General features: G+C 45.1%; 2 protein-coding genes across 2 annotated transcripts; one reads left to right on the top strand and one right to left on the bottom strand.

Annotated features, from left to right (window-relative positions):
- Positions 1–3,235: 3,235 nt before the first annotated feature.
- On the bottom strand, positions 3,236–24,410 carry BPIFA3 (BPI fold containing family A member 3). Its single transcript, XM_054724437.1, has 7 exons — positions 24,091–24,410; positions 8,953–9,103; positions 6,888–6,995; positions 5,746–5,898; positions 4,464–4,548; positions 3,954–4,017; positions 3,236–3,448 (listed from the first exon to the last, which is right to left on the bottom strand). The coding sequence occupies exons 1-7, from the start codon at positions 24,212–24,214 to the stop codon at positions 3,444–3,446; spliced, it is 690 nt and encodes a 229-aa protein (XP_054580412.1). The 5' UTR covers positions 24,215–24,410; the 3' UTR covers positions 3,236–3,443.
- On the top strand, positions 17,258–19,075 carry LOC103293384 (histone deacetylase 1-like). Its single transcript, XM_054724436.1, is given in 1 exon segment — positions 17,258–19,075. A coding segment is annotated over 1 exon segment (1,449 nt). The 5' UTR covers positions 17,258–17,269; the 3' UTR covers positions 18,719–19,075.
- Positions 24,411–24,678: the final 268 nt, after the last annotated feature.

Raw genomic sequence — 24,678 nt, 5'->3', positions numbered from 1 at the left:
CTGACACTTCAAGTCAGTGCTTCCCATGTTGGTGACGTCAACGCCTTCCCAATGTGTTTCTCAGAAGCCGTAGGCGGTGCCCTTTCCATACTAGGTATCTGACTGTGATTGTGGTTGGAGCCTTTCTTGGTGGTGCTTTGTGAACCGAGAGGTCCATTTCTAAAGGGCAGAGTTAATCTTCTCAAGGGGCCCTGACCGACCCACAGTCTATTCTCCAAAACCTGGGAGTGTCGGGACGTTGGTTCTGTTCCTGGAGCAAGATCAGGTGGGGGCCGAGTGTGAGGGGGGCCGAGTTTGGGGGCCTTGGAAACCCCAGTGGTTTTCTTGGGGGACAGAGGGCTAAAAGGGTTCATGGGGAGCTACATGCCCCAACCTCGATGAGAAAATATATTTTTGCTTATGGCAATTCCACTTACCTTGAAGATTAATCTTCCCTCTTACATGTACAGCTAATAATAATAATAATTATTATTATTATAATAAAAGCTTTTCATGGGACACTAGAGCTTTATACCATTTCTAACAACTGGGGACACTGAGACTCAGGAAGGATATTCAGCTGCCCAGGTCACTTAGCCAGGAAGAAGCGAACTCAGACCGTCACGGGGGCTGTCTGGCTTTAGCATTTGTAACTTCAAGAGCAAGTTTGTGTCACAGAGTCTTCAGTTCAGAAAGTGCTGAGAAATCAGACCGCGCTGGGTTTCAAACCCGGCTCAGCCAATGACTGCAGGCAAGATACTTCTCTTCCAGCCTCAATTTCCTTGCCTACAACAGGGAGCTGGCGGCACTAGCTCCCAGGGCTTCGGATAGGGTGAAATGGGGAAACAAGTGCAGTGCGCAGCCCAATAGCTGGCACAGAGTCAGACCTCTGCAACGGAAGGGCTTGAAGTTACAGGGCACAGATAATTTCTGAGCATTGGGGCCTGAATTTCTCCTTAAATCACCCTCCACTCCAGACCCCAGTCCCATAACAAAGGTCCCTTGTGCAACAAGCTCTTCTAGGAGAACACGCAATGTGTCCACAGCTCTGGGAACCTTAAAATGAAAACAATGCAGGAATGGGAGGAGGTTCCTTGAGGAAGAAGGTCCCTGGGCCACCCCTGGAGGGGTCAGGAGGAAGGCAGACTAAAGCCAAGTTGGCCAAGGGACCAGGCAACCTCATTGGAGGATGGGGCCCACCCCTCCCATGTTTGTTCTTTAATCATGAACAGGAAGAACCCCTCAACCTTAAGGCCGTCAAGGGGATTCATCTGTGTGAACAAGGGGGTTTAGGGTTGCAAATCCCCGCTGAAGCATTTCGGATTAGGGAGTCTGAATTGAAAGATGGGGACATGAGTTTCTCTTGCCCTGTTCTCAACTCTGAGATGTTGACACTTCCTTATTTGAGCTTCTCAATTCAGCTGAACGCATATTTCATCACATTCCCGTGTGTGTGTGTGTGTGTGTGTGTGTGTGTGTGTGTGTGTGTGTGTGTGTTTGGGGGGCTGATGTTAGAAGGGAGGGAGGGAAAATTGGATGGGGAATTCACAGTGGTAAAGAGTATGGGCTCCAGAGTCTGGCTGTCTGAGTGAAGTAAACTTGGTCATTTCATGACTGTGTGACCTTGAGCAAGTGGCTTTCTCTCTTTGAGTCTCTATGTCCTTATGGGGTAAAATAGAATAGAACTTCATGGGGTTGCTGTAAGAATTTGGTGAAATGCTGATGTGAGCCTCTGGCACCATGCTTGGCACATGCCAAGAGCTTAATATGTGTGTTCTACTATTATTAATAGGTGTGTTATTTCCCCTTGATTTCTCAGTTGGCTTTCCCTACCCTCAGGTGGAGGAGGGTGGGGATTCATATTTAATAATTGAATAGACATTAATAAAATAAAATGAATTAAATGACATTAAATAAGCATACCCTATGGAAGAATTAATAGTCATTAATAAAAAAATAATTAACAATGAATTAAATGACGTTAAGTAAGCATACTCTATGGACTTAGCATATGTTAAATATCCTGCAAGCAGCTTTTCACGTACTTTGACAAACATCCTGCATGGTCAATATTTTTATATAGAAATTTTTTTGTTAAAGTATAACCTAAATAAGAAAAATGCACATCAGTGAATAGCTCAATGAATTATCACAAACGGAACACCCTCCCCATATCAGCACCCCAATCCAGAAACAGGACGTTGCCTTGCTTGAGCCCCTCCCAGTCGCTCAGCCACTCCTCAGGGGTAACCAGTATCTTGACCTTGAACAGCATAGATTAGTTTTGCTGTTTTGGCTTCACGTAAATGGGAGATGCAACATGAACTCTTTTGTGTCTGGTTTCCTTAGATGTGTGTGATGCATCTATGTGGCCGTGTTATTACTGTAGAGCATTCTGCTGGGTGACTATCCCACAAGATCTCCAGTTTATGCATTCTTTTGATGGGCATTTAGGGGTTTTTTACTTTGGGGCCAATATGACCACTACTGGCTGCTATGAGCAATCTTGTACACGTCTTGTGGTGCCCATGCACACGTGTTTCTGTTGAGCATAGACCTAGAAGTGGTGGAATTGTCATGTTGCACGTTAGGTGGTGCTGCCACCCAGTTTTATAAAGTGGTGGCACAACCTTCCTCCCACCAGCAGTGTGAAGGCTTCTATTGCTCCACACCCTGTAGGCTTTCTATTCCAAGTTTGCAAGTGAGGAAGACCTAGAGGTAAAGTGCCTTGTCCCAAACACAGACAGTGAGTCCTAAGACCAGGACTCACTCACTCATTTAACCCCAGATATTGGCTGAGTTTGCACTCTGTGTCAGCCCTCTGCTGGGAGCTGGGGGCAAGGGGTCACTGGTCACCATGATGCACATGGTCCATACCCTCATGGAACTTCTCGTTGGGCTGAATTAAATCTGAACTCAGATCTGTTCAATGCCAACAGATGTTTATGCTTTTCGACTCTGTCACTCTTTCTCTATACTCCCTTGGAGCTCAGCAAAATACTTGACACACAGTAGGTGCTCAATAAATATAGGTTTAAATGAATGAGAGCATGGGACATCTCAATAAGACCCTCCCTGCACTGAAGAGCACATCTGTGGATGGTCTTCTGGCTGCAAAATACAGGAAAATAATGTTAACTCTGGTATTTCTGGGCTGATGAGAAAACCCACGCATATTTAGTCTCAGGATAGGCCTTCATCAGGCCTTTACTTCTGGAACCCAAACTCAAGGCCCTATCAGGGGATCTCTGCACCCTTCAGAGCTGCAATTTATTATGGGGGAGGACAGGATGTTCATGGAGTCTGTGTAAAGTTTTGGGGGCAATGGAAGCCCCACTATAAGGGAGACTTAAGGTTACAAGATGTGGAATCTCCTTCTGATCATCAATAGGCAGCTGGACACTCAAGCCTGGCCTGAAGAGGGTTGGCTGGACACACAGCTGGTTGAGTTCATGAGCAGCAGGCTATTCTGTAAGAAGAGTTGGTGTCAGTCACCAGCTTGTCCGCTCCTCCAACCTCCAGTGCACAGTGAAGAAAACTCATCCACCCATGCCAGCCAGGGCCTGTGCCCAGAGCATTCCCATTACAACTCTTTCCAAATGATATATGATTATTTGCTCTTGTTGTCATTCATTCACTAGACTGTGAGCTCCGTGAGGGCGGGGACTATATCTGTTTATCTGCAACTGGAGTGGGTGGTCTCAGGTTTGGGGTGGGGCCAGAGCTCCCTAAAGGAGTGAGTGGAAGAGTTACAGTCTCTGGTAATGTGGAGGTTTAGTGGGGCCCAGCCTGCTTGTAGGCGTGCCCTCTGCTGTCCCAGCTCTCTTGGGGGCAGTAATGTGGTCTCCTCTAAGTGTTCTCAGAGCATGTGCAGACACTGCTCCCTCAACAGGCCTCATTGGGAGCCCCAGTGGGGCAGCTCTTCCAGCCGTTTTTCCATCCTGCGTCCTCCCTGGATGGATGCAGACACTTACCCATGAGGCTTTTCAGCAGTTTCACATCCAGCTGCCTGAGGATTTCACCAATTAGAGGGCATACCTGTACCACCAGCGCAGAGAGAAGGGTCAGATCTGGGACTGGGAAAAGAAAACTACAGGGTCTGTGGTGGAAGCTTAGATTCTACTGTATTTCCTTCCACATGGAATCATGGCAAGAGTGGCTTAGCTTCCTTGTATTGAGTGCCAACTGCATGCTAGGTGCCATACACAACACTTCCATGTTTTATCCCCCTGAATCCTCATGACATCTTTATGAAATAGGGACTGTGATGGTTCCCATGCTACAGATGGGAAACTGAGGCTCAGGGAGTCTAAGTCACTTGCCCAAAGATACACAGCCAGTAGATGGCAATATTGAACATTTTAATTGAGATCTTTCAGATTCTAAATCCCAAGATTTAAAAACCTTTGCTAAACTGCTAATATATGTGCCCAGACCCTCGGACTGAAGAATGCCCAAGGCAAAAATATTTTTTTCAAACTTACCTGATCTTCTATTAGATGTGGGATAACTTTTTCCAGGTTTTGTCTAAAATTGCGGACAAAATGTTTTATCTTTGGTGAGAGATCTCTAGAAAGAGAGGTAGATGTACAGAATAAATACAGGCAAAATAATAGTAGGTGCAATATATTGAGTATACCTTATACCGTTATGTGATCTGTAGCTAGCCCTACAAGAAGCATCATTGTCAGCAGCAAAGGGGCAATTCAGAGAGGTTACTTGTCCAAGGTCACCCAGGTAGTAAGTGTTGGTTAGATTAGATTCAGGCAGTAGAGCTCCAAAGTCCACAGTCTTTTCCCTGCCTTGTCCTCTCTGTGAATGTCTGATGAATAAATGAATGGACATCCACTGAGAACTTTGTTGCTTTCAGCATTCTGGACCCACATAGAGAAATCAGAGGGAAATCTTGCCCTCGAGGGACTCTTAGCCTGTTGAGGTTGATAGACTTGGCCAGCCAGTGTATAGATCTTCCTTTAGCTTAGTTTTTTTTTTTTTAATGTCTTGTTCCCTACTGTATCACTAGCATGAAGCATGCTGTGCCTGGCAAATAGTAAGTTCTCAGTAAATATTTGTTGAATGAATGCGTGGTGAAGAGGAGCTTTAGAGAAGGAAGGGTATCCCAGCAAAAGGATCCGCATGTGCAAAAGCATGGTGGTGTGAAAATATATGGTGTGTTCATGGAGGGGTGGGTCCTTGAGAGAGACTATAGGGTAAAGGGCTGCAGGCTGGGTCAGGGGAGAGGACAAGTAGGGCCTTGAGTGACATCCAAGAGTTTGCTCTTCACACAGAGGCCATTGGAGAACCACTGGAAGGTCAGAGGCAGGGGCTGGGGGACATGACTAGATTCTTGTGCTAGAATGGTACTTCTGCTGCAGGGGAGAATGGAGTGAAGGAGGTGAGGTGCAGTCAAGGAAAGTCGGAGGAGGCCCCTGCAGTGATCCAGGAAGTGGACCATGAGCTGGCACAGTGAAGGATGGAGAGAAGGATGGAGAGCAGGGAGCAAGTGGGGGCTGCCAGGAAGTCACTGGTAGGAGCCGGTGAAGATAGGCGGCAGGGAGTGAGGAGGAGGAAGAGTCTGGTTTCTTTCTGGGAAGGTGGCAGGACCATCACTGGGAGGCGACACAGGAGGAGGAACAGATCCTGGGGAAAGGGTGAGATCTGTTTGGGGTCCGTCCAGGAGGTGGTGGATACATGTCAGGAAGCTAGGGCCAGCTAGGGGCAGTCAGGAAGGGGCCCAGCCCTGGGGAGGGGCAGCTAGGACCTTACTCAGTTAGAACTGTTGTATGGACGCTGCTGGGCTCCACGCGGCAATTGCCTATCACCAGATCCCTCCGGCCAAACTCATCCTTCTCCAGCCAGAACTCCACAGAGAGGTTCATGCATGCATGTGTCGTTGCAGTCTTGTTTTTGAAGGGCCGCCTGAGGAGGAGAGAGCGGAGGAAGAGGGCAAATGGCAGGAGACAGAGAAAAGGCAGGAGGTGGAAGCAGCCAACACGAAGAGTGGCTCTCCGTGTGGATGGCACTGTCTACACTCCGAGTCCTTTTCTTTTCTTAAAAATTATGTTCAATTTCTCTTGAACCCTAAGTATTCTTTCCACCACCCCAAATATATTTTATAGATTTTTTTACAGAGAGGAAGGGAGAGGGATAGAGAGTTAGAAACATCCATGAGAGAGAAACATCTATCAGCTGTCTCCTGCACACATCCTACTGGGGATGTGCCTGTAACCAAGGTACATGCCCTTGACCGGAATCGAACCTGGGACCCTTGAATCCGCAGGCCAGCGCTCTATTCACTGAGGCAAACTGGTTAGGGCCCGAGTCCTTTTCAACAAACCAGCACAGTGGGGCTCCACAATGTTAGCATGTTAAATCCTGTACTCAGTGATTAAGCAGGACACTGCTATTAGCCAGAGTAGATTCTGAAAATCCTCTTAATAGAGCAGATTAGGGGCCTTTGGAAATTCAAAGGTTGAGAGTTTATCGTAATTTTTATATTTTTACTGTTGAGCTGCGGCCTCCCTTTCCTTGAGGCAGTAGATGTTAAAGGATAGTTTGAACAGGAGAAGAGAAAGGTGATGAGATGCAGTGCTTCTCTTTTTGAAGTCAGTAGTGAACTCACAGAGATTTAAATGAGCAAATGATCTGCCTCCACCGACCAGTGATTGCCATCCACATTGCAGCTGAAGGAACCAAGGCTCAGAGATGTGAAGTGACTTGCCCAAGGTCACACCGTGAGTGAATTTGGAAAGCACGATTTGAAACCAGGTTGGGGCCAGAAAGATTTGGGTTCCACAGGTTACCGAATTCTCTCCCCCTCCCCTGTCCCTACCCTTCTCCCGCTCCCCGCTCCCAGGTTCCCGGTGAGGAGGAAGAGCACCTCTTACACCTGCTTCTGTATGACTTACACTCTCAAGTCAATGTCAAATTCAAGGGAGATGTTTGCTGAGAACCATTCCTTAGGGACAGACATCTGGATCCTGCCATAGTCCAGCTGAATGTTGGTGATGTTGGCGCTACACGAGGAAAGAACGGAGATCCCGTGAGGGTGAGGGACCTCAGACATGAAGGCCTGGGCTGCCAAACAAGGCTGATTGTCTGTAAAAAGGACCTGGCAGTGCATTTGGAATCAGAGCCTTTTACAGATGCTCCGAGGGCAAGAGCCACCTCCAGGAGCCCTAGGCTGCAAGCTGTCCCAGAGTGCCCTCGCAGTTCCACACTGTCATACTGATTTGTGTAGCCCCGTGGTCGGCAAACTGCGACTCTTTGGCCCCTTGAGTGTGGCTCTTCCACAAAATACCATGGCCTGGGCGAGTCTATTTTGAAGAAGTGGCTTTAGAAGAAGTTTAAGTTTAAAAAATTTGGCTCTCAAAAGAAATTTCAATCATTGTACTGTTGATATTTGGCTCTGTTGACTAATGAGTGTAGCCCATAGCCAACAGCAGACCCAGACCCGAGGCCTGTTCTTACACCAAGCCTCCCTGCTCAGTAGATGGCCGCACGACCTACCCAGGTTGCCCAGGCCCAAACCCCAGGAACTGTCTTTGATTCTCTCTATCCCTCATTTGCACGTTCATACCATCAGCAAGTCATGTTGTTGTCTCTGCTTGCAAAGTACATCCTGAGTTTGGCCACTTCCCACCACCTCTGTCGATTTTACTGGCCCAGGCCACCATCTCTTCCTGTCTGGAGATACTCTAGTTTCTCTGGGCTCCTCGTCATGATCTAGGCCTCTCTATGACGGTTCTCCATGTGGCAGCCAAAGGGGCCTAACTCCCCTCTCACTCTACATTCTCCACTGGTTTCTCGCTGCTCTTGGGATAAAATCCCAACTCCACACCATAGCCCCTTAGACCTTCAGTGCCTGGTCTCACCTGCCATCTTGCTCACCCAGCCACATGGGACTTTTTCTTTTTTTCTAAACATCAATTTCTTTCCTACATCAGAGTCTTTCTACTTCCTGTTACCCATGTCTCTCATGTCACTTGCTTCTTCATTCAGGTTTCTACCGAAGGGTTATCTCTTTTTTTCTTTTTAAATTGATTTCAGAGAGGAAGGAAGGGGGAGGGAAGGAGGGAGGGAGGAAGAATGAGGAGAGAGAGAGAGAGAGAGAGAGAGAGAGAGAGAGAGAGAGAGAGAGAGAAACATCAATGATGAGATGGAATCATTGATCAGCTGCCTCCTGCATGCCCCATATTGGAGATGGAACCCACAACCTCAACATGAGCCCTGACTGGGAATCAAACTATGACCTCCTGGTTCATAGATCGATGCTCAACCTCTGAGCCACACCAGCTGGGCAGGGTTACCTCTATAGACAGGTCCTCCTGATCAGCTCCCTCACTCTCACCCTTCACCTGGATAAATTTGTCTTCTCGACATCTTCTTTCACCTGAAATTAGTTATTTACTTTTGTGGTCTATCTCACTAACTAGGATTTGGATCCCAAAAGGCAGTGACAATATGCCTGGTTTATACGTATATTCTCAGTACCAGCCTAGGTCCTGGTACATAGGAGGTGCTCAATGAATATTTGTAACAATTGTTTAAGGAATGGATGAAGAGAGGTGATCATGGCTGTGCCCATCAAGAAAACCATGCTGGGGAGTATTTGTGCTCATTAAAATGGAGAGAATGAGGGAGTCGAGACAGAGAGAAGGGAGCTTGAGGCACAGCAGGTGTATTTGAGTATCGTTGAGACTGGAAAGCTGGGAAGGCCTGCATCCATCAAGAGCAAGGCATGAAAATGGAGGTGAGCAGGACAGTTTTGTGAGTTTAACTGTAGCTACTGATGGCTAGGCATCCACCATAAGCATAGAAAACTCCCCAAAACTCCCAACAGCAGGGACAATTATTCTCACATCTCCTCCTCTTCCCCCTTCCCAGTCCTTGCACTTCCATTCTCTAGCCCTGCCTTCTGACCCATAGCTCTATAACGACTCCCAGGGCCAGGGATGGGGTTCAGGGTCTCACCTGCCTTCTTGCTGCTGCTGGAGGCTCATGCTACCGATTAGCCAGGCAACCATCCCTGCAGCCACATGCTTTGAGTTATTCAGACTGTCCAGGAGGCAGATGTTCTGAATTCGGCCCTCTGCATTGTGCTTCATGAGGCCCTGGGTAATAACTGGAAATGGATAAGGGATTGGTGACATTGCACGATGTCAGGGAAAAGGCGGGGATTTGGAGTCAGGAGGCCTGAGTTGCATCTCATGCACCCACTTGCTGAGTGCTTGGTGCCTGTGATCCTCCTGCCCCCAACACTGAGATCCACATTCTTCATCTGTGAAATTATGCTCTGCAGGTGTGATCTGAGATTCCTGCAGAGGTTCTGGTGGGTAACAGTGGCTCAAAGGAGATCTTTTAGCTGAAGGTTCACTCAGAGCTGTATCTCTGAGTCTGGAGCACAGAGTCTAACATAGATGTAGGCCACAATCAGAATAAATGTTGGTTGAAGATGAAAATAAGTGGGCCAATCAGTAGATGAGTGGATTAAAAAAAAAGCTATGGGAGAGAGAAACCAGATGGCAGCCCATAGGTAAACACCTGAACTGCTGCCTTGCAAACAACTTCAAAACTACAACTAAAAGACAAAACGGACATCATATAGAACCACAGGAAGGCTGGCTGAGTGGAAATTCTACAACTTGAAGCAAAGAGAAAAGCACACTGAGACTCAGAGGAGCAGTGGAAGTAAAGGCAGAGGTACGGAGGTGTGCACTCGTGGACAGGGCTGGCAACTGAGTATGTGGCTGGTTTTTTCAATCCGCAGGGAGACACAAGCTTCCGACTAATCTGAACTCTAGTTCTGGGCGAGACTCTGGGGACCCAGACTCATATGGAGAGAAACTGGACTGTCTGGCAGCAGGCGGAACTCAAAGGCAGCTTTCTCTCAGAGGTGCTTGCAGCGATTACCGAGGGACACTGAGTCCCGGGGGGCCTCTTAGAGCAGGGCTGAGGATAGCCATAGCTGTTTGCTCCACCCTGAGACTCAGCCCCACCCCAGCTGTGTGCAGAGGCTTTTGCATATGAATGGCCTGGTCCTTTGAATTCTAAACTCACCTATCAAACTGCAGCTGAGTCAGAGAGACACAGAACATCCAAAAGAAGGCCTAAGGCCCCACAGCAGCTTGCATTGCTTCACAGCTGGGCCTCATCTGGACACCTCCAAACCCCAAACAAAGAAGAGGAATCTGCAGATCTCTCCATAGCTCCTGCTGGATGGCCTCAGGCAGAGGCTAAGTTAGCACCTCCTTGGAGATCCAAGAGCCAGTGTACCCAGGGGTCAGAGTAGGACCATCCAGATTACAACTCCTCAGATCCATAAGGGACACACTCAGGGGGCAGACTCAGTGAGCACCAAAGCCCCACTGAAGGAAGTCTTGCCTCATAAGGGTGTCTCTAGCACAGAAGTTCTCCCATCATAGACACAGCTGATCCTTACAGCCAATTGGCCTGGAGGTCAATTCCTCCCAGTGATACCAACAACAATCAAGACATAACTACAACAAGACTGTGCACATAGCCCACAAATGGGTGCACCAAGAGTGTCCACCTCAGGTAATTGGGGAGGCTGAGCCACTGGGCCCTATAGGACACCTAGCACACAAAGCCACTCTATCAACTCAGGGAAGCAGCCAAAATGCGAAGACAAAGAAACAGGTCACAAATGACAGAAATGGTGGAAAGCAAACTACTGGATATAGAGTTCAAAACCACGGTTATACAGTTTTTCAAGAATTTTCTAGAAAAGGCTGATAAATTTAGTGAGACCTTTGAGGATATGAAAAAGGACCAACTAGAAATTAAACATACACTGACTGAAATAAAAAATACTATACAGTGATCCAACAGCAGACTAGAGTATCACAAGACTCAAGTCAAAGATTTGAAAAAATACAAAGAAGCAAAAAACACCCAACCAGAAAGCAAAAAGCAAAAAGAATCCAAAAATATGAAAATAGTGTAAGAAGCCTCTGGGACAACTTCAAGCGTACCAACATCTGCATTATGGGGGTGCCAGAAGAAGAGAGAGAGCAAGATACTGAAAACCTATTTGAAGAAATAATGACCGAAAACGTCCCCCACCTGGTGAAAGAAATGGACTTATAAGTCCAGGAAGCACAGAGAACTCCAAAGAAAAGGAATTCAAAGAGGACCACACCAAGACACATCATAATTAAAATGCCAAGAGCAAAAGACAAAAAGAGAATATTGAAAGCAGCAAGAGAAAAACAGTTAGTTACCTACAAGAAGCAACCATGTGATTGTCAGCTGATTTCTCAACAGAAACTATGCAGGCCAGACGAGAGTGGCAAGAAATATTCAAAGTGATGAATAGCAAGAACCTACAACCAAGATTACTCTAACCAGCAAAGGTAAAATTCATAATTGAAGGTCAGATAAAGAGCTTCACAGATAAGAAAATTCTAAAGGAGTTCATCACCACCAAACCAGTAATATGAAATGCTAAAAGGTATTCTTTAAGAAGAGGAAGTAGAAGAAAAAGGTAAAGATAAAAATTATGAACAACAAATACATATCTATCAACAAGTGAATCTAAAAGTCAAGTGAATAAAAAACCTGATGAACAGAATAAACTGGTGAATATAATAGAATCAGGGGCATAGAAAGGGAGTGGACTGACAATTCTCAGGGGGAAACAGGTGTGGGGGGTGCAGGAAGAGATTGGGCAAATATTGTACACCTATGGATGAGGAAAGTGGTGGTGGGGGGACGTTAAGGGCACAGGGTGAGTTGGGAATCGGGTGGAGGAGAGATATGGGGGGGAAAAGAGGAAAAATTGTAATAATCTGAACAATAAAGATTTATTGAAATTGAAGAAAAGCTGTGGTACATTTATACCACGGAATACTATGCAGCTGTAAAACAAAAAAGGAAACAGCATGGAGGGACCTGGAGAGTAATATGCTAAGAGAAATAGGCCAATCAGAGAAAGACAAGTATCACACTATCTCACTCATCTTTGGAATCTAGTGAACAAAATAAACTGATGATTAGATCCATAGACATAGAAGCATGATACAGACTGCTGAATTTCAGAGGGAAGGAGGGGGTGGATGGAAAGAGGTTAACTGAGGAATGTATATGCATATATGCATAGCCCATGGACGTAGACAATACTAGTAGTGTGGTTGAAGGCCTGGGAGAGGTAGGTGTGAGGTGGAGGGAGTCAATCGGAAAAAAGGGAACATTTGTAATATTTCCAACAATAAAGATAAATTTAAAAATTAAATAAAAAATAAAGTAAATATTCCCATAAGCAGCATATGTCTTTGTGCACATGCTTCATAGAACAGATATCTAGAAGTGAAAGCAGTGGGCCAAGGGATCTTTTAAATTATGATTAAGTACTGCCACATTATCTTTCAAAGCTAACATTCTAAAAAATATTGTTAACTTAAAATTGTGTATTCTGCCTTTTCTTAGTTTAACATTGGGTACATAGATAAAGAATACTTTACTTCTTTGACCATTTCTCTGTTATTAAATTTTAAGTGGCTTCTAGTTTTCCACCAATAAGGAAAAATGCTGTGTTTAAATCATCTGGGAACATGGGTTTTCGATGTTTTAAATGATGATTTCTTAGCATGGTTTATCATTTGTGTATACTTTCGAATTCTTTTCCAATTTTACTATAGTATTAACAATTATATTTTAATTTGTCCCATTCATTAAACTTAATAGGTAGTCCTAGGGATGTTGAATTTTTTTTTCTGTATGTGTTTTCTAGTCTATCTTCTTTTGTACATTATGCCTATGGGAATTTTTACCCATCTACACTAATAAAAGAGAAACATGCAAATTGACCATCACTCTGCCACGCCCACCAGCCAATCAGAGCGAATATGCAAAGTAACCCAACAAAGATGGCAGTTAATTTGCATATGCAGGTGCAGAGCGAAGACTGAAGACAGCTTAGTAGGAAAAGGGAGGGAAAGTGGAAAGTGGGGCGGCAGCAGGAGGGAAGCCAGGCTTTGTGGGCTTCGCTCCCTTCTCTGTTTTGCTCAGGCCACAGGAAGCCCTATTCTTGCAGGAATCTTCCTTCAATGGGCCTCTAGTTTATTAATAATATGAAATCTTTAATAAAACTACACACACACACACACACACACACACACACACATATATTGATTTCAGAGGAAAGGCAAGGGAGAGAGAGATAGAAACATCTATGATGAGAGAGAATCATCAATTGGTTGCCTCTTACACACCCCACACTGGGGATGGAGCCCACAACCTGGGCATGTGCCCTGATTGGGAATCAAACCATGTCCTCCTGGTTTATAGGCCTACACTCAACCACTTAGCCACGCTTTAATAAAACTAACTTAAATATATATATATATATATATATATATATATATATATATATGCAAATAAAGAGAGAATAAATGTAAATCTTCTCACACCATGCCCAGAATAAAATGAGTGGAGCTCCCAGCAGGAAAGAATGAATTCCAAAAGGGGAGGGGATTTTGAAACCTATGGACATGTTTAAGTTCTTCCTCTCTTGGCTCTAGACTCTCCTGCCCAGGATGGGGTCCAGCTCTGACAAACCCCAGAGCTCACCATAGGACACATTTATTTCACTGACTTGACCCTTCTTATGATCAGGACCCGTACTACAGGTTACTGAAGAGCTGCAGAAACCATTGCTATACCTCACCCTCCTTCCTCCAGGGCCAGCTCCCAAAACCCTTTTAAGCTCCCCATGGTTCTGCTGCCTATAGACAAAAGTTGTGTCTGGAGTCACAGATCTGGGTTCAAATATTAGCTCTGTTAGCTCCCTGATTTTGGATTTCCTCATCTGTATAATAGGAGCAGTAATAATACCCATCTCATGGAATTATTTTAAAAATATATTTTTTTTATTTCAGAGAGGGAGGGAGAGGGAGGGAGAGAGGGAGAGGGAGGGAGAGGGAGAGAGAGAGGGAGAGAGAGAGAGAGAGAGAGAGAGAGAGAGAGAGAGAGAAACATCAATGATGAGAAAGAATCCTTGATTGGCTGCCTCCTGCACCTGGCCTACTGGGGATCAAGCCCTCAACCTGGTCATGTTCCCTGACTGGAAAATTGAACCGTGAGTTCCTGGTTCACTTATCAAAGCTCAGCCACTGAGCCACACCAGCCGGGCTCACAGAATTCTTGTGAAGAATATGAGAATATCCATCCAAAGAATATCTTTTGAGCATATACTGGGTGTCAGGCCCTGTGCTGGGCATAAAAGACGTAAACCAATTTTCTGCCCAGTAGGAGAGACATACATTAACCAAATACTTTCAAAGATAGAGTGAAACCTAAGTATGCCTAAAACTCTTAGTAATTCTTGGTTAATGATGATAGTAGCTTTTGATAATTTGTGAGCAGCAGACTCTAGTAGTCAACAGTCCAGTATCCATCCATCCATCCATCCATCCATCCATCCATCCATCCATCTCCCGTCCCATTCACTCATCCTCTCACACTTTCTTCCATTCAACCATCATATCATTTCCATCCAAACTCTGTTTTGATTGAGGCACAATCTCCAATTCCTGGTCCAGATGAGGCTGTTGATAATCTGAGCCATCTTTGCATGGTGATTCTCTCAGGTTCAAAGTTGGCGCATGATCCACGTTGGTCCTATAAGCCTAAACAGAAGATCTATGTTTCATGTTTGAGGGGAAGGTTTCTTTCCTTTTCTTCTAGTGGAAAATAGCAAGACAGCCTGTGGCTCTAAAGGCCACCAGACACCATTTCCTACCATAGTGGAAACCATGATGATGGCAGAGCTAAAATAAATGGACAAAATCCAGTTCTGAATGGCAGCTCTGAGATGCTGATTGAAACAAACCTGGAGCTTGCCCTACCTATGACTTTCATTTATGTGAAATAACTATTTTTATTGTTTAAATCAGGTTGAGCTAGGTTTTCTGTCATCTGTAGCTAAGCACTGATACATGAGAGGTGTAAACACAATCACAGTTAGAAAAGCACTTTGCATATATTTTCCTTCATTTAAGTCTCAAAAGCAGCTCCATGTAATAGCTTTCTATCTGCTATCTGCATCCACTGTACAGATTATACCTGGGCCATAACTACACATGCATATATTTGATAAACTAAATGAAATGGATACATTTGGAGCAAAACATAAAATGCCAAGTTGTGATGAAGGAAAACAGGAAACACCAATAATCTAAAACTATTAAGTAAGTGTTATGCTAAGCAAAATAAGCCAGTCAGAGAATGATGAGTATCACATGATATCACTTATATGTGGAATCTAATGAATAAAATAAACTGATGAACAAAAATGATCCAGATACATTGAAGTATGCAACAGACTAACGTTTTTTGGGGGAGAGGGAGGGGACGCGGGAAGAGATTAACCAATTAATTTATATGCATATATACATAGCCCATGGACAGACAATAGTGTGGGGAAGGCCTAGGAAGAGTGTGGGATCAGAGTGGAGGGCGTAATGGGGGAAGGCGGACATCTTTCCACAATAAAGATAGCCCTAGCTGGTTTGGCTCAGTGGATATCCACTGTGGATTTAAGGCTCCCAGTTTCGATTCTGGTCAAGGGCACATTCCCAGGTTTTGAGCTTTATCCCCAGTAGGGGGAGTGCAGGAGGCAGCCAATCTATGGTTCTCTCTCATTTTTTATGTTTCTATCTCTCTCTCCCTCTATCTTCCTCTCTGAAATAAAAAATATATATATATTAAAAAAAGAAAAAGATAAATTTTAAAAACCTCAATTATAAGAGGACAAACAACCTATTTTTTAAAATGTGAAAAGATTTAGACAGATGCTTCAGTAAAGATGGTCGATGAATGTCAAATAAGCATGTTAAAAGATATTAAATATAATTAGTCATTAGAGTGATGCAAATTAAGATACTACTTACTACACACTCACCAGGAAAAAAAAGAAAAGAAATAGAAATAGTAATTGATGATCTCATTTCCCAAACAACTATTTTTTAAATGAACAATTTATTTTATTTACTGTATTTTATTATTTTTAGTTCTCACTGAGGATGGAACCTGCAACCTGGGTGTGTTCTCTGACTGGGAATTGAACCAGCAACCTTTCAGTGCACCAGACGTTGTTCACCCAACTGAGCCACACCGACCAGAGCCCCAAAACTTTTGATATAGATGTTTTTATGGAAGAGTGACAACAAGCTTTTATAAAGAGGTCATTGTGAACGAAAAGAGAAAAAGCAGATTCCAACTTCATTTTATGAGGCTAGTACTTAGCCTCATGGACAGTATAAGGACAGACAGTTACACATCAATTTTATGTATGAAAAATTTGCTAAAATCCTAAATAAATTATTAGTCAACCAATATAATATCTTATAGTACATTATTAAAATGTCATATTACATTATAAAATATCATATTTTAGTCTGACATATACATACATTATATTACATTGTAAAAATAGTGTAATATATCATGAATTTCCCAATGCATGAAGATTCGTGCAAGAATGGGCCTTCTTTCCCCTGGCTGCTGGCACTGCCTTCACTCTGGCCCAGAGCCGCCTTTTCGCTCCTGCCCAGAGCCGCCTTTCCACCTTCTCACACTGCCCAGAGGCCCGGAGTGTCCTGTCCCGCACCTGGCCACTTGGTGCCTGCGTATGCAAAGTAACCTACCACCTTTGTTGGGTTAATTTGCATACTCACTCCTGATTGGCTGGTGGGCGTTGCAAAGGTACAGTCAATTTGTATCTTACTCTTTTATTAGTGTAGATAGTACATCATAAAATACACATTATTAAAATACCATATTTATTCAAGAAATGCTAGGATAGGTTTAACATCAGAAAATCTATTAATACAACTTGACAAGAGGAAAAAATAGATTATTTTTAGATGCAAACATTTGTTAAAGGCCAATACTGACTTATTATTAAGGAAAATTCAGAAAACTAAGAATATAAGGGGAATTCCTTAACATGGTTAAAAGGGTATTCTAAAAACCTATAGAAAATATCATATTTAGTGAAGAATTCTAGATACATTCCCTTTCCTATCAGAGGACTTAGCTATACTGCTAGATTTAAAAAAAGACACAAGATATCTATAGGATTGAGTAGAGAAAAGATAAAACTGTCACTCTTTGCAGATGATATAATCCTCTAGAGAGATAGAAAATCCAAAAGAATACATAAGGCAAACCATTAGAACTAATAAGAGTTTTAACTAATAAGATAGATTAATTTAAAAAAATCAATAACAGACAGACGGACGGACAGGAACGACGGCAGGCGAGCAAGATGGGGCAGACTCAGGGCACCCGGAGGAAAGTCTGTTACTACTACGACGGGGATGTTGGAAATTACTATTATGGACAAGGCCACCCAATGAAACCTCACCGAATCTGCATGACTCATAATTTGCTACTTATCTATGGTCTCTACCGAAAAATGGAAATCTATCATCCTCTCAAAGCCAATGCTGAGGAGATGAGCAAGTATCACAGCGATGATTACATAAAATTCTTGTGCTCCATTCGCCCAGATAACATGTCTGAATACAGCAAGCAGATGCAGAGATTCAACGTTGGTGAAGACTGTCCGGTATTTGATGGCCTGTTTGAGTTCTGTCAGTTAGCTACTGGTGGCTCTGTGGCAAGTGCTGTGAAACTTAATAAGCAGCAGACGGACATCGCTGTGAATTGGGCTGGGGGCCTGCACCATGCAAAGAAGTCTGAGGCATCTGGCTTCTGTTACGTCAATGATATCATCTTGGCCATCCTGGAACTGCTAAAGTATCACCAGAGGGTGCTGTATGTTGACATTGATATTCACCATGGCGATGGCGTGGAAGAGGCCTTCTATACCACAGACCAGGTCATGACTGTGTCCTTTCATAAATATGGAGAGTACTTCCCAGGAACTGGGGATCTACGGGATATTGGGGCTGGCAAAGGCAAGTATTATGCTGTTAACTACCCGCTTCGAGATGGGATTGATGACGAGTCCTATGAGGCCATTTTCAAGCTGGTCATATCCAAAGTAATGGAGATGTTTCAACCCAGTGTGGTCGTCTTACAGTGTGGCTCTGACTCCCTGTCTGGGGATCGGTTAGGTTGTTTCAATCTGACCATGAAAGGACATGCCAAGTGTGTGGAATTTGTGAAGAGCTTTAACCTGCCTATGCTGATGCTGGGAGGAGGTGGCTACACCATTCGTAATGTTGCCCGATGCTGGATGTATGAAATAGCTGTCGCCCTGGACACAGAGATTCCTAATGAGCTTCCATACAATGACTGCTTTGAATACTTTGGGCCAGATTTCAAACTTCACATCAGTCCTTCCAATATGACTAACCAGAACACAAATGATTACCTGGAGAAGATCAAACAGTGACTGTTTGAGAACCTGAGAATGCTGCCCCATGCACCTGGGGTCCAAATGCAGGCGATTCCTGAGGACACCATTCCAGAGGAGAGTGGTGATGAGGATGAGGAAGACCCTGACAAGCGCATCTCGATCTGTTCCTCTGACAAACGAATTGCCTGTGAGGAAGAGTTCTCCGACTCTGATGAGGAGGGAGAAGGTGGTCGCAAGAACTCTTCCAACTTCAAAAAAGCCAAGAGAGTCAAAACTGAGGATGAAAAAGAGAAAGACCCAGAAGAGAAGAAAGAAGTCACAGAGGAGGAGAAAACCAAGGAGGACAAGCAAGAAGCCAAAGGGGTTAAAGAGGAGGTCAAATTGGCCTGAGCAGTCCTCTCCAGTTCTGGCTTCTTGCAAAGTGCCCAACCTTTGTCTTGTAACCCCTCAGATTTTATATTTTCTATTTCTGTGTATTTATATAAAAATATATTAAATATAAATATCCCCAGGGACTAGACAGGAACCAGGGCCATGAGCCCAGGGCACACATGCTAGGCGAGCTCTTCTAATGGCTGCCCTGCCATCCTTCCCCAATTCCTAATTTTGAACCATAAAGGGTGCCAGTTCTGGGTGGAAGGGATTCGATTCCTTGAAACATCCATAGGACAAAATTCCGAAATGCCAAATTCCTGCATAGTGGCTTTGGAAAGGTGCCCATATTGAGCATTCTAGGAATGGCTGGGTCTTCAGGAACCCTGTTCTTTACAGGCGCCTTAAGGTAACCTCAGCCACATTTAGATTGGTTCTGTTATGCCTTCCCACTGGCCCCAAGTGAGTTTGAGTTAAACTCACACTATGTGACCTCTGACCCCTCTTCTCACTCCCCCATTCTGCAGGTGGGAATTGGTAGTTTCCTTTTTGAGATACTATTTTCGGGGACATTTTTGTGTGTGTAAGAATCTTTGTAATAAAATGGTACATTTCTATACCCTCCTGAGCTAAAAAAAAAAAAAAATCAATAACATTTATCTCATCTGTATGAGCAATACCAACTAATAAGAATATAACAGAAAATGAGGTGATACAGATTGGGGCAAAATTAGGCTTACCATACTGTTGCTCATATGGAAAATAATCTACCCTATCTAATAAAAGAGTAATATGCAAATTGACCATACCTCCACTACACCCACAAGCCACGCCCACCAGCCAATCAGGAGTGAGTATACAAATTAACCCAACCAAGATGGCTGCAGCCACGGAGAGAGCAGGAGGCTTGGGTTTCCACGGCAGGAAACCTGCCCTGGCCTGCCTTGGCCTCCACTTAAAGCTACAAAGTTTCAATTACAGAAGATAAATAAATCCCAACAAAAATGGTTGTGGCCACGGAGCAAGCAGGAGGCTTGGCTCCGCTCAAGGCTACAAAGTTTCAATTATAGAAGATAAATAAATCCCAGATACAAGGGCCTCTGCTTGGGTTGCCAGGGGGTGTGGCTGGCCTGAAAACCACCACAGGCCCCTCGCCCAGGCCACCACATGCCCCAAGGGAACCCCCACCCTGATCCGGGACACCCTTCAGGGCAAACCAGCTGGCCCCCACCCGTGCGCCAAGCCTCTATCCTATCTAATAAAAGAATAATATCTAAATTGACCAACACTCCAACACACAAGATGGCTGCCCCCATGTGGTCAAAGATGGCTGCTCCCATGTGGACACAAGATGGCCACCACAAGATGACCAGCAGGGGAGGGCAGTTGGGAGGGACCAGGCCTGCAAGGGAGGGCAGTTGGGGGCAATCATGCCTGCAGGGGAGGGCAGTTAGGGGTGACCAGGCCGGCAGAGGAAGGATATTGGGGGTGACTGGGCCTGCAGGGAAGGGCAGTTGCGGGGGACCCAGGCCTGCAGGGGAGGGTATTTAGGGGCAAAAAGGCTGTCAGGGGAGCAGTTAGGCATCAATCAGGCTGGCAGGGGAGTGGTTAGGGGGTGATCAGGCTGGCAGGCAGAAATGGTTAGTGGCAATCAGGATGGCAGGCAGGCGAGCAGTTGGGAGCCAGCAGTCCTGGATTGTGAGAGGGATGTCCGAATGCCCGTTTAGGCCCGATCCCAGTAGGATTGGGCCTAAATGGGCATTCGGACATCCCTCGAGGGGTTCCAGATTTGAGAGGGTGCAGGCTGGGCTGAGGGACAACCCCACCTCATGCACAAATTTCGTGCACCGGGCCTCTAGTCCTATCTAATAATAGACAAATATGCAAATTGACCGCACCTTTGCTACGCCCAAGCCACGCCCATCAGCCAGACCACGCCCACCAGCCAATCAGGATGAGTAGGCAAATTACCCCAACAAAGATGGCTAATTTGCATATCAAGACAGTGTCGAAAGAAGCCAAGAGCTGCAGAAGGGAGTAAAGCTTCGGAGAAGCAAGCAAGCCAGGGGGAGGAAAAGGGAGGAGCGAAGGCAGGGCCGGGGGTGAAGGGAAAAGCAGGCGGGCTGGCCGAGAAGGCGGGGCGGGCGACAAGGGAGGAGCGGAGGCAGGGTAGAGTGCAGCAGGAAATCCTATTGCAGGATTTTTCCTGCAACGGGAACGCTAGTATCTTACCTTATAATAGACAAATATGCAAATTGACCGCACCTTCGCTACACCCAAGCCACGCCCACCAACCAAGCCACGCCCATCAACCACACCCACCAGGAAACCATTGCAGGGAAGAGCCTGCTCCGATCACAGGAGCAAGCCGACCTGGGGGGTCGGCTCGCTCCTGCGATCGGGTCATAGGGAAGCTGGGGTGCGGCGGAGCCCAAGGCCCGGAAAGCCGCCCGGGGCTTTCCGGGCCTTGGGTGCCAGCCGGGTGCCTGCTCCGATCGCAGGAGCGAGCCGACCTGGGGGGTCGGGTCGGCTCGCTCCTGCGATCGGATCGGGTCGCAGGGACGCTGGGGTGCAGTTTTCACCTGCACCAGTTTTCTGCCGGCACCAGGACCCTGAAAGAAGGTAGAAGGCGGTGGCCACAGCCACGGCCTGGGTCCCTGGTGCCGGCAGAAAACTGGTGCAGGCAGCCAGGTGAATGAAGGTCTATTGCACGAATCTTCGTGCAAATGGGCTACTAGTATATATATATGTGCCTAAGTGACTGAATGACTGAATGATCAGTCAACTGGTCAATTGGTTGCTATGATGCGCACTGACCACCAGGGGGCAGACGTTCAACTCAGGAGCGTCCCATAGTCAACCTCCTGTGGTTCCTCCCCCTGGCCAAATGGCCAATGTTCTGCAGCCCCTCTCCCCCGCCCGCGCCCCCCCCCCCCCCCCCCCAGCCAGCCAACCTCTCATGGCCCTGATTGGCCCCATCGCTGGCAAGGTCAAAGGACTGCACCTGTGCACAAATTTGTGCACCCGGTCTCTAGTTAATAAATAATAATACAAGAGCCCTGGCCAGTGTGGTTCAGTAGGTTGGAGTGTTGTCCTGTACACAGAAAGATTGGGGATTTGATTCCTTGTCGAGGCATATATCTAGGTTGTCAGTTCAATTCTCGGTTGGGGTTGTGGTATATGGGAGGCAATCAATCAATGTTTCCCTCCTACATTGATTTTTTTTTCTCTCTCTCCCCCTCTCTCTTCCTCTCTCTCTAAAATCAGTGAGAATTAAAACAATACAAAAATAAACTGTTTTACATACTCACAACTGTAAACCTACTTTTGCCCCACCCTGTATTTACTGTAGCAAGAAAAACCCAACACTATACATTCTCTAGGAATCAATTTAACAAAGCTTTAGATGTTTATAGGACTTTAAAGTTCTATTAGTGATGCAAAATAAAATCTGAATAAATGGAAAGATATGCTAAGTTTGTGATTGGGCGACCTAACATTGTAAAAATACCAATTCTCTCTAAATTGACAAAAGATTTAATGTAACCCCAAACAAATTTTCAGATTTTTTAAAAGGAACTCAACACAGTCTAAAATTCATTTGGAAGAATAAAGGCCTTTTAAATAAAATAGCATTCTACAAGATGTAGTATTTCAAATTACTGGTACAGAAACAGTTACACAGGCACAGAATACAGAACTTAAAAGCGAATTCTAGTCTTTGGAAACTTGATCATTTAGTAGTTGGGGTGAGAAAATGGACTCATTATATGGAGAGAAGTGATACCGAACTCTAACTTACATACATGCATGTTCATAAAGATGACCGCCAGGTGGCGTAAAATCCTATTTGTGAAAGGCGAAATTATAAAGCTATTGGGGAAAAAAGCAAAGTCTGGGGCAAAGAGAAGGGCTTAAGACCCATCAAACACAAACCATAAGATGAACTTTAGTGAGTTTGAAAATATTCCTGTTCAGTGAAGGACCTCCCAACAACATTGATAGATGACAGTTTGGGAGAAATGTTAGCAATGTTTAGACCTGACAAAAATAATGTCAAGAATAAATTAACATCTCAATTAACGAGGACAAATTTAAAAATCCAGGAAAGCAAGTAATAAAATGAACAAAAGATAGAAGCAGGGAATTTTAAAAGGACAAAATGGTTAACAAAATTGTGACGAGATGCTCAAACTTCCCACTAATTAGATGAAGTCAAGCTAAAACAATGTGCTATCACTCAACTACCTATCAGACTGGCAAATATTAGAAAGACAGTGTTATGTACTGAATTATGTTCTCCTCCTCCCTGCTGCCCCCACAATTAACACACTGAAGCCTTAACCTCCAACGTGATTGTATTTGGAGATAATTCCTTGAAGGAGGCAATTAAGGTTAAATTCAGTCATAAGGGTGGGCCCTAATCCAATAGGACTGGTGTTCTTACAAGAAGAGAAAGAGACACCAGTGCATTCTCTCTGTGTGAACTCACAGAGGAAAGGCCATGTGAGGACACAGCAAGAAGAAAAGTTTCACCGGAAACCAACCATGTGGGCACCTTGATCTTGGATTTTCAGTCTCCATAACTGTTAGAAACTGTCTGTTGTTTAAGTCACTTGGTCTGTGGTATCTTGCTATGGCAGCCCAAGTAGACTGCACAGATGCATACTCTCCAGTGCTGGGAAACATGAAGAGAAAAGTATGCTTGTTTGTTACTGGAGTTAGTGTAGACTGGCACTGACATTCTACTGTGAAATCTGGCAATTTTTAGTTAAATTGAGTTTGCATCTGCCCTAGAGCCCAGCTATTTGTCTTTGGGTATATCTCAGAGACATTCTCCCAGGGACACATGCAAGGATATTCATCTCAGAGTAGTTTACAATGGTGGGGAGTTAGAGACAACTCAAGTGTCCATCCCTAGGGAAATGGCCAAGTGGCGGTGGAGTGGATGAATCTCTGCACCAGTCAGAAGCCACAGATATCAACAGTGTACAGTAAAACTAGTCAGAAGCAATGAGATCTATTGGGCAATATCATTATGTAAAGTAAAAACACTGCATACTTTACAAAGATCTGGGCATTTTTAAACACATACACACTACAGTGTCTTCCAAGAAAGAGGGAATGGGAGTGAGAATAAGAGGTAAAAAGGAAAAGAACATAAAATCAAATAAAATTTGGGCCTTGTCATGAATCATGATAATGACAATGCACTATGAACTGGTGTATGATCAAGTCAACCTCAATTGCCTGTGCTTGAGGTCTAAGAAAAAAGGAAGAAAAGAGGGTAAGTGACTGACCCAAGGCCATACAGCAAGTCAGTGGCGAGACCCAGATGGTGCCTTCCCCACCCACCCTGTGACAACAGGCAGGGCATTGGCTTAGCTTACTTCTCACCAGGGTGGATTTGCTATTTGCGTGGGCCTTGGCCAGGCCAGGCCAGGGCTGCTTGTGAAGTGCTGAGGGCAAGGACAGCAAACTGAGGAGGACCAGGAGCTTCCAAAGTGGATGCATCTTGGGTTCTGCGACCTGCAGGTGTCAAGAAGGGTCTGATGGCTGTGGGGGTGGCCGTTGGGATAGATGGACTCAAGGTTTTCTGCGAGAAGATTACATCAGAGTTAGCCCCCAGAATGCTGTGGGGGAGATGTTGTGATGAGCTCTGGCAGCTGGTCACATGGTGAAGGAAGCAGGTAGAGCCTGGGTGGAGCCCAGGGCTCTAGCAGGGCCCTTGTTGCTTGGAGACGCCCACTAGAGCCCTCTGTTGGGTCATCCAGCAGGAGTTCTCTCCCAGATCCTGCACAGGCTGGATGTTGGTGACTTTTTAGTGAAAAAGTAAATGAACGAATGAATAGGCAAGGATGGCTAATCTCAGGCTTTCTAATTGGACTCCGACTTTCTTAAGGCAAGATTATACTCAGTGCCTAACATGATGCTTGTTTGCCAGAACCTAAGTGCTGCTGAAATGTTTGTTGAGTGGC

This window comes from Eptesicus fuscus, chromosome 12 (genome assembly GCF_027574615.1).
Source record: "Eptesicus fuscus isolate TK198812 chromosome 12, DD_ASM_mEF_20220401, whole genome shotgun sequence".
Lineage (NCBI taxonomy): Eukaryota > Metazoa > Chordata > Mammalia > Chiroptera > Vespertilionidae > Eptesicus > Eptesicus fuscus.
Note: the sequence above shows the minus strand (reverse complement) of the source record. Positions and strands in the feature narration are given on the sequence as shown.

Excerpts from the sequence above, each read along its gene's own strand:
- BPIFA3 (XM_054724437.1), bottom strand. The coding sequence starts at position 24,214 with ATGCATCCACTTTGGAAGCTCCTGGTCCTCCTCAGTTTGCTGTCCTTG. Across the intron at positions 9,104-24,090 it reads CAAATCCACCCTGGTGAGAA|TTATTACCCAGGGCCTCATG; the intron begins GTAAGCTAAGCC and ends ATCCATTTCCAG. Across the intron at positions 6,996-8,952 it reads CAGCAGCAGCAAGAAGGCAG|CGCCAACATCACCAACATTC; the intron begins GTGAGACCCTGA and ends TTCCTCGTGTAG.